The 9,224-nt window shown below is 41.6% G+C and overlaps 1 protein-coding gene across 1 annotated transcript; it reads right to left on the bottom strand.

Annotated features, from left to right (window-relative positions):
- Positions 1–521: 521 nt before the first annotated feature.
- On the bottom strand, positions 522–3,323 carry LOC114037570 (40S ribosomal protein S9-like). The gene is made up of 2 exons (XM_027854492.1): positions 3,316–3,323; positions 522–978 (listed from the first exon to the last, which is right to left on the bottom strand). Exons 1-2 carry the CDS (start codon positions 3,321–3,323, stop codon positions 522–524), a joined length of 465 nt encoding a protein of 154 aa, XP_027710293.1.
- Between the last annotated feature and the right edge of the window lie 5,901 nt (positions 3,324–9,224).

The raw sequence follows: 9,224 nt of genomic DNA, 5'->3' as shown, positions 1-9,224 counted from the left end.
TCCTGTTTACCTCTTCCATGTTTCACTTGAGTCTTGTATTTGAAAGTCAGATTTTATATCAGCTCTGGTCTTTTCCTCAGGAATGCTTGAAAGTCCCCTATTTCATTGAATGACCATTTTTTCCCTGAAGGATTATACTCAGTTTTTCTAGGTAGGTGATTCTTGGTTGTAATTCTCTCTCCTTTGCCCTCCAGAATATCATACTCCATGCCCTCCAGTCCCCTAATGTACAAACTGCTAAATCTTGTGTTATCCTGATTGTGTTTCCACAATATTTGAATTGTTTCTTTCTGACTGCCTGCAATATTTTCTCCTTGACCTGGGAATCCTGGAATTTGGCTACAATATTCCTAGGAGTTTTCCCTTGGGGATCTCTTTCAGGAGGCGATGGGTGGATTCTTTCAATTTCTATTTTGCCCTCTGGTTCTAAAATATCAGGGCAGTTTTCCTTGATAATTTCTCTTTTTTCTTTCCACAAGTTAAAGAGCTTTATTCCAATTTGGGGGGGGGGGACATTGCATTTAATCTTCCTCCTCATCATCTCCAGTGCCCGCCCCTTCCTGGTCCTTCTTCGTGTTCTTCTTCTTGACCCTGCCAGCCTGGCCACCTCTGTAGGGCGAGCGCATGATGAAGGAGGGGATGTTCACCACCTGCTTTTGGACTCTGATATGCCTCTGGCGGATGAGAATCCTCGCGTGGTGGATGGATTTGGCCAGGCCCAGCTTAAAGACCTGCGTTTGCAGGCTCCGCTCCAGGAAGTCCTCGATCTTCAGGCCCAGGATGTAGTCCAGCTTTATCTTGCCTTTGTCCAGGCCACCGATAGGCACCAGACGCTGCAGCAGGGCATCGCCTTCAAAGAGCCGCCGTGGGTCCTTCTCAGACAGTGTGAACAGCTCCCCCACAGCTTTGCAGATCTTGGCCAGCGTGAACTGGACCCGCCACACCTCACTCTTGTTGCGGAGCCTGTACTTGCCGATCCTTGATAATTTCTTGAAAGATGATGTCTAGGCTCTTTTTTTGACCGTGGCTTTCAGATAGTCCAATAATTTTTAAGTTCTCTCTCCTGGATCTGTTTTCCAAGTCTGTTGTTTTTCCAGTGAGATATTTCACATTCTCTTCTATTTTTTCATTCTTTTGGATTAGTTTTACAGTGCCTTGATTTCTCAAATTGTCACTAGCTTCCAATTGCTCCATTCTAATTTTTAAGGAAGTATTTTTTTTTTCAGTAAGCTTTTGGACTTCCTTTTCCATTTGGCCAATTTTGCTTTTTAGGGCATTCTTCTCCTCATTGGCTTTTTGGGCCTCTTTTGCCATTAGGGTTAGGCTATTTTTCAAGGTGTTATTTTCTTCAGTATTTTTTGGGGGTCTCCTTTAGCATCACTCTCAGTTTTTCCTCTGCTTCTCTTACTTGCTTCTTAAAATCCTTTTTGAGCTCTTCCATGGCCTGGGATCAATTCATATTTTTCTTGGAGGCTTTGGATGTAGGAGCTTTGGCTTCGTTGTCTTCTTCTAGTTGTGTGTTTTGATCTTCTTTGTCACCAAAGTAAGATAATATAGTCTGACTCTTTTTTCGCTGCTTGCTCATGATCCCAGCCAATTACTTGAGTTATAAACTCTTTGTTAAGGTAGGGGTCTGTTTCCAGTGTGGAGAATGTACCATCCCAAGTTTCAGGGGTTTTGTGCAGCTGTTTCCAGAGATACTTCTAGGGACCTGTAAATTTTCAGTTCTTCCAAGGTGCTATGATCAAGGGTGAGGTGTTTACTCCTTTCCTGGCCTGTGCTCTGGTTTGTGAGTGACCACAAGCATTCTTTTCTGTCTTGGAACTGTGAGGAGGATTTCCTCTCCACAGCCACTACAAGCTCCACCACACCAGTGCTCCTCCTTGCCCTAGGACAGCTACCCAGAACTGTGACCCAGATCCAAGCACAGGCAAAGCAAGAGAATCCTGCACCAGATCCCTGCAATCCCTGCAATCCCCCTCTGATCAGGCACTCGATTCCCACTCAGTCTGTGGACTGGAAGCTCAGGAGGCAGCCGCCACCCCAGGGCTGAGCTTGGGGAATGGGGCCTGGGACCCAGCGCTTCTCTCTCACCACAGAAACAGACTTTCCCCACTGACCTTCTAAGTTGTCTTTGGCGTTCGTGTGTTGAGAAGTCTGGAAACCTCCACAGCTGCCCAGTCCTCTGAAGCCTGGTCCAGGTTCACTGTGGCCTGCACGCCCACACCAAACTGTGCTCCTCTCCCCACCTGGCACGATATATCTTTCTGATCAACTATCCAGGTTATCTTGGACTGGAAATTTGTTTCACTCTGTCTTTTTCTAAGTTCTGCTGCTTTAGAATTTGTTTAGAGCCATTTTTAATAGGTATTTGGAGGGGTTTGGGGCAGAGCTCAAGCAAGTCACTGCTTTTACTCCACCATCTTGGCTCTGCCTTCCTTCTTTCGTCCCAGAACTTTAGTAGGAGTGGGGAATTTGTTGTTGTCTGTGTTGTGTTCAGTTGTTTTCCTCTTGTGTCTGACTCTTGGTAACCCCATCTGAGGTTTTCTTGGCAAAGATGCTGAAGTGGTTTGCCATTTCATCCTGCAGCCCATTTTACTAGAGATCATCTATTCCAGCCATTTTACAGATGAGAAAATTAAGGCCCAAGCTGGGGAAGTGATTTGGTCCAATCACAGAGCTTCTTAGTGGCAGAAACAGGACTAAGACCCAGGTCTTCTGAATTCTCTCTGAGTGCTCATTCTGTTTCTCTTCTGTGTTTCCTCTTGCCATCTCCTTGTTAAGAGAAGTGTCAGTTGATTGATAATATACCATAATAATTGCAAACATCTATATCCTCTTTCAGAGTCTGCAAAGTACTTTACATACATCACCTCATTTGAGCCTCAACCTGTGATCTAGGTTCTATTATTATTATCCTTATTTTATAAATGAGGAAATAGGCTCCCAGAGGTTAGGTGACTTAATAAGTGCTCATCCCCAGCCCTTAGCACAGTGCATAGCACACAGTAGGCAATTAATGTTGTTGTGTTGTTGTTATTTGTCTTTTGTTTTAGAAAAGGACCAAGGACATCACAGGTGATTGATGACTTGCTCATGAGTTGTGTTTAAGTGAGGCAGAGTTGCACAAGGTCATCAGCCCCCTCTTTCTTTCTGAGTCATGGAAGTCCAGTGGCAGGACAAAAGTCAGGACAACTGCTGATGGCTCAGGATGAGGTGGATGACCTTGGCATTTTCCATGCCTGGCCAAGCTCTAAGCATTCCATTGTACCTGCATTAGCCACCTTCCTGGCCATTGGAACAAATTGTTCTCACCCGCCCATTCTGCTGGAGGATGTCATCACATACTTGGGGTAGACGCCACCTAACTCACTGGCAGGTTTGTGGCCAGTCAGTTACCTTCGCCCTGGTTTAGCCCATTTGCCAAGATGGTTTTACTTGGGTGTGGCTGCTATGCATGCTACAGCTTCTTGGAGTCACAGGTAAGAATTGAGTGAATCAGGTGGACACCAAAGGTGGACGAGAAGCCCTCCAAAGGGCTTGGCAAGCCCTCACACTAGAGGTGCTAGTCCTCCTGAGCTCTTCATACACCCCAGGCATTTAATACATGCTTATTGACTGACTGGCTAACATAGCCACTCATTGTCAGAGGCTATACTTGAACTCCCATTCTCTAGCCTGCAAGGCCAGCCCTCTGGCACTACACCCCTAGTTTTCTCTCTGTTTATTGTTACTAGCCACGTCAGGACAGTAGCAATATAAAATGTTGGCATTGGCTCATGGGAAGGTTAACTGAACAGCTTGTACTTGGAAGGGCATGGCTCATTGGGGATTTTCAGTCTCTCTCACTGAAACTTACCTCACGGTTACTTAAGACTGATATGCTCTTATGTCACGTGAGGAGCTATAGCTTCAAATTTCCAAGGTTAAAGGTAGACGTTATTTGGGTATTAGAATTCTGTATACTTTGGAATTAGAAATTTCCCATTATGTCAGTCATTCGTTTATTGTTAAGATCCAGACTTCGCTTATTGATTTTTGGCATCAAGAACACAGCCTACCATTTATATGTGTTTCTCTCCATATTCTTCTTAAACCCTCTGTGTTAAGGTCATTATTAGACCAGAGTAACCTATGGAAAACACAGATGGGCAGTTCTCTGAAGCTTTCCTCCTAGGATTCCTTCTGTTATCAAATCAATTCCGGTTGAAACACTTCCTGCTCTAAAGAAGTTTACAATCATGCACATGTATGGATGTAACCCCAGGGTCACCCTTGTCCAGATACATTAGAGTGGAAAACATTGAACATGCTTTTCCATGGGTACACACGGGAACACAATAAGCCAGAGTTCCCCAAGTCCCTTTGATTTTGTACTTCAATGGACAAATGAAGAAGAAATAAATGATATTATTGCTTTTCTGAACTATAAGTTAACAGAGAACAAATAAAATAGATGCATATTTACAAAAATATAAAGTTACTAGATTAATGGAACATGAAACTGAGGATCTATACAACCCATTCTCATAAAAACAAATTGATCAAACCATAAGTGATCTCCCAAAGGAAAAATAAAACTTGTCACCAGCTAGATTTATAAGCATATTCTGTCATACAACCAAAGAATAATTAATTCCAACACTGCAAAGCTGTTTGCAAAAGTAGCAAAAGCAGGAATTCTACCACATTTTTCTAGGATGCAAATTGGGTCTCCATACTTAAACCTGTGGAAAAATAGGCACCTGGACATACTGTTTGCCAAGCTGTGAATCTGTCTAGCTATTGTGGAGAACAATTGGAATTGTGTCCCTGAAGTCACTAAATTATGCATTTCCTTTGACACAGCAATACCAGTACTAGGCTTATACCCATAAGAGATCAAATAAAAAGGAAAAGGATCCACTCATGCAGTGGAGGAGACAACTGGTGTATAAATTGGCACATACAAGATAAGTAGGTAGGTATGTAGAGAGATAGACATAGCTGTCTAGCTAGGCTATTTATTAAACATTTTCTATGTACCAGGAACTCTGTTAGGTGCTTCAAGATACAAATACAAGGAAATGATATAATTTCAACCTTCGAGGAGCTTACATTTGAATTGGGAAAGACAAAATATAAAGCTGATCTCAAGTATAACTGTACTATTTTATGTCTCTACTGAAAAATTCTCCTTTGGAGATAAAGACATAACAGGGTCATACCACTGGATTTATTGAATGTAAATGGAAGTAATTTATCTCCAGATGAATCTTATAAAAAAACGAAGAACCAAGAATGGAATCAAAGGCCTCCCATGAGTGAGAACATGGCATTGGAGAAGTATGAAAAATGGTGGACTTCTGTGAATTTTTTTGTGGAAAGGAAAGGATTTATGATGGCAAATCAGGATCAGCTCATAAGTTACAGAAGGAATATACTTAAATAGCCCAAGTTTAATGATCAGACTACATTTTGCAACTGTAATCTGCTTCAAAATAGCCTTTCCTTTAGAAGTTATACAAATTGTTACTCTCCATTTAAGAGAGTAAATGAAGACAGAATGTTGAGAAAAATGTTTTATGTTTAAAAAGTCAATTGAGAAATATCTACCTGAAGAGCTTTTCACCATGGATCCAGGGAAGAGATGTATGTTTTTTCTGTGATTTATTTGGAATCCATGGAGGAGAAAGAAAAGGTTAGGAAGAAAATTTCTCACTTCTCAGACCTGTTTTTAACTAATTTTATTAAAAAATATTATGAAGAGAATTCTAGAAAGAGTTGGAAATTTTGAGTCTCTTGGGATTATTAAGGGGAAGAAAAAAATTAGGTCTGTGGAGACATATGAAGATACTTAATAGACTTTAATTATTATCTGGAGATAAATGATTTGAGGTGGAGTTTTCAGACAAATGGAATCTATTACTGTTATATTGAGGATTGAGGAGACATGGGCTATAATGTTGGTTACATCCCCAATATTCAAAAAGTTATATACATCTTTATGTTTATTTTTGCTTTTATTTGTTAATAAATTCAATATAAATGCAGTAATTTAGGTGGCACAATTGATAGAGCACTAGGCCTGGAGTCAGGAAGAACTAAGTTCAAATCTAGCCCCAGACACTTCTTAGCTGTGTGACCTTGGGCAAGTCACTTAACCCTGTTTGCCTCAGTTTCCTGATCTGTAAAATGAGCTCGAGAAGGAAATGGTAAACCACTCTAGTATTTTTGCCAAGAAAACCCCAAATGGGGTCATGGAGAGCTGTTCATGACTGAAGCAAGTGAACAATTTGATAAATTAAATATTTATTTAATTATAGATGAGTGAAAGTAATTAGTATTGGGAAAAGAAGTTTATTTTATTGAATAATTCATATTTAGTGGACTAGAGTAGGGGCTCAAACCAATTAATTATTGAGAAACAGGCCATAAGTTTATTAATGAGCAATGAAATATTAAACACACTCTTAAGTCTCTACAGAGCTTGGGAGCATTACAGTTAAAATTAAGCAACTGCTCGAGAAGTAAAGTGCAGTTTCATACAAATGATTGCATTCAGAATAACAGACCTTGGAACACTGTGACATGTATGAGCTCTCTCACTTAACTGTTACACAAAGAAACCACCTTAAATATTTTGTGATACTTCACTGAAGGCTTCAAAAAATTAACATCTACCAAATAACTAGCAAGGTGTGATTGGAGAACTAGAGCTCTTCATCACAAGCAAGCTATCTGTCACAGATGGACAACTAGCCGATTGCCATACTACAAATAAAGACCTTAAAATATCCTTGAGAAGTCAGTGAATAAACTATACTGGAACTGGGCCCTGATCACAATCTGAACTGTTGCCCACATTCATATCACATATCATTGATGTAGAAAAAATTTAGAACAACATTTTTAGAGATGCCGTCATATATATGTGATCTCCAAATTCCAAATCTTAGCATCTCCAGTTCTCAAAATATAGAGATCTGGCAGAAGAGATGAAAATCACATTGGCTGTTGTCCCTATCATTGTGTCTGGATCTGCAATTGCATTGAGGATGATTTCAGTGAAGCTGTCCAGGATGGGTGTTAGGAGTGGGCTTAGGTCATTTCTTCTTACCACATTAGTGGCTGATACCTTTTTTTCCCAGTAGATGGAGCCATTGGCAAAGCAGGCAAAATGGAATTCCTTAGGAGCTAAGTCCTTATAGGTGGGTGCCCAGTAGGCCAGCAGAGGAGGCAGAGTTCCAGTGCTTGGACAGCAGTCCTCAGTCCCTGGCATAGTCACAATCCATTGGCAAAAGACATGTGTAGTCTCTAAAATCTGAAGAGTCCAATGCACCTTTGGGCTTCCTTCTTCAATTATGGGGAAGTGGAGGTCCGTAGCTTATTATAGACTGTGCCTGGAATCTTCCGGGTTTTCCCCACACAGTGTATTTACCCAAAGTTGCCTGAGTGGTCTGGATCTTGAATTTTTTAGGGTTGATTTTGTACCCTTTTCCCCATCTATGGATCACAATCTAATGTAGCAGAGTTTCAGCTACTGTGGCCTCACCTGGATCAGTCAACCCTATGCCATCAGTGTAGTGGTGCACATCAATGTCCTTGGGAATGGAGGCCTCTTTCAGGTACCTGTTCACTATAATGGAGTACTATGAAGGTGAGCTCAGGTAGCCCTGGGGAAGGACAGTGAAAGTATACTGGACTCCTTCCTAGGTGAAAGCAAACAGCTTTTGATTAATGTTGACTATAGAAATAGGAGAAAAAAAAGTTTCTATCTGTCTGACGTCTCCACTAGTCATACTTCATTGTTGTAAGGAGAACTGGTATAATGAATTCTTCCAGCTTACATTGTTTCTCCATCAGTTGAGAAGAAACATTCTATATTTCCCCCAGAGGCTTGGATTTTTTGTCTGGGTAACTTCAAAGTTTTCCATTTAACCCTATCCATAGTCACCTGCAAAAAAATGTGATGGAAACATGAATAATTAAACTTACTCTTATTAATGCTAGCAATAAAACTTTACTGATGAAGGGTATTCAACCATATCTGTTAGATAATACAAACATTAAACCCACTGGGAACAAACCATCACTCTGATTTCTTAGGGCTTCCCAGAAAACTCTCTTGTACTGGTACTCAATGATAAGGTTTTCTTTCTGCCCAAGCAGAGGCTGTATGTCTTCCTCCAAGTTAGTTGCTAGCAGGTCAGCAAATCTCTACCAGTCAGTCAGAACTGCCCTCCAACAAACATGGGGACGCTTGAGTCTCACTTTCAGGGAATGCAGGAGTCATGATCCAAGATCAGGCTGATGCCTGAGGTTCTCTGGGGCTGGGTTTCTAATAGTCCTACCTATGCACTTCAGGTTGTTAAACTCAAGTTGTGATTGGTGATTGATTATGATGGTGATGATGAAAATTTATGATGAAAGGGGTCAGTATTTCCCAAAAGTAGGTTAGCATCCCTAACAGAAGAAAGGTATTCAACAAGGATACTGCAGCACTTTGCCCAGGTGGACCTGATGCTTCTCATCCTCATATTCTGGTCAACAAGGCAGAGTGTAGTCATGGTCTTGGAACATCCCAAAAACGGACAGGTGTTTTTATGTCCTTATGCGAAGAGGAAGCTACATTATTAAGATGAGAGGCTACTGGGAAACAATGCAGGGAGGCACAGCTCGAGCGTTTCTCCTCTCTTCCAATCAGGTCCCGTCTTTGTCACCTTTAAAGGTCCCTTTGTGTTCTCAAAATTCATCATTTCTCTGATTTTCTCATTTCTTCATTTGGAGGAAATTTGGGGCTGCTCAGCAATGGGAGAGATCTAAATGCTGCCTTCACCTTTCTCATTTTTGATCCCTGTAAACACCGCCCCTTTAATATTCAGAGGCATTTCTTTACCTTGGCTAAAGGAGGAGTGGCCTCCCTTAGCTGGCAGATGTTACTGGTGTCAGACTCAGCTGACCAGATCTGTCCTTGTCCCCATTCCCAGAGCCATGAATTGCCTGAGACAGACCAGACATTATGACTCCCAGCCTCTAATTTTATAAATGTCCCAAACTCAGCCTTCCACAGATTCCCAAGCTTTATAGGCTTTTGTTTGTTATGCAAAATATCTTACTTTGTGAAACTGTGAGACGCCTCTAACTCCTCCCACGGGCAGCCTGGCCAATTTCTCTGTCTGACCCCTCCCACGGGCAGCCTGGCCAATTTCTCTGTCTGACCCCTCCCACCTGCAGCCTGGCCA

This window comes from Vombatus ursinus, unplaced genomic scaffold (assembly GCF_900497805.2).
Source record: "Vombatus ursinus unplaced genomic scaffold, bare-nosed wombat genome assembly UNPS02010461.1, whole genome shotgun sequence".
Taxonomy (NCBI): domain Eukaryota; kingdom Metazoa; phylum Chordata; class Mammalia; order Diprotodontia; family Vombatidae; genus Vombatus; species Vombatus ursinus.
Note: the sequence above shows the minus strand (reverse complement) of the source record. Positions and strands in the feature narration are given on the sequence as shown.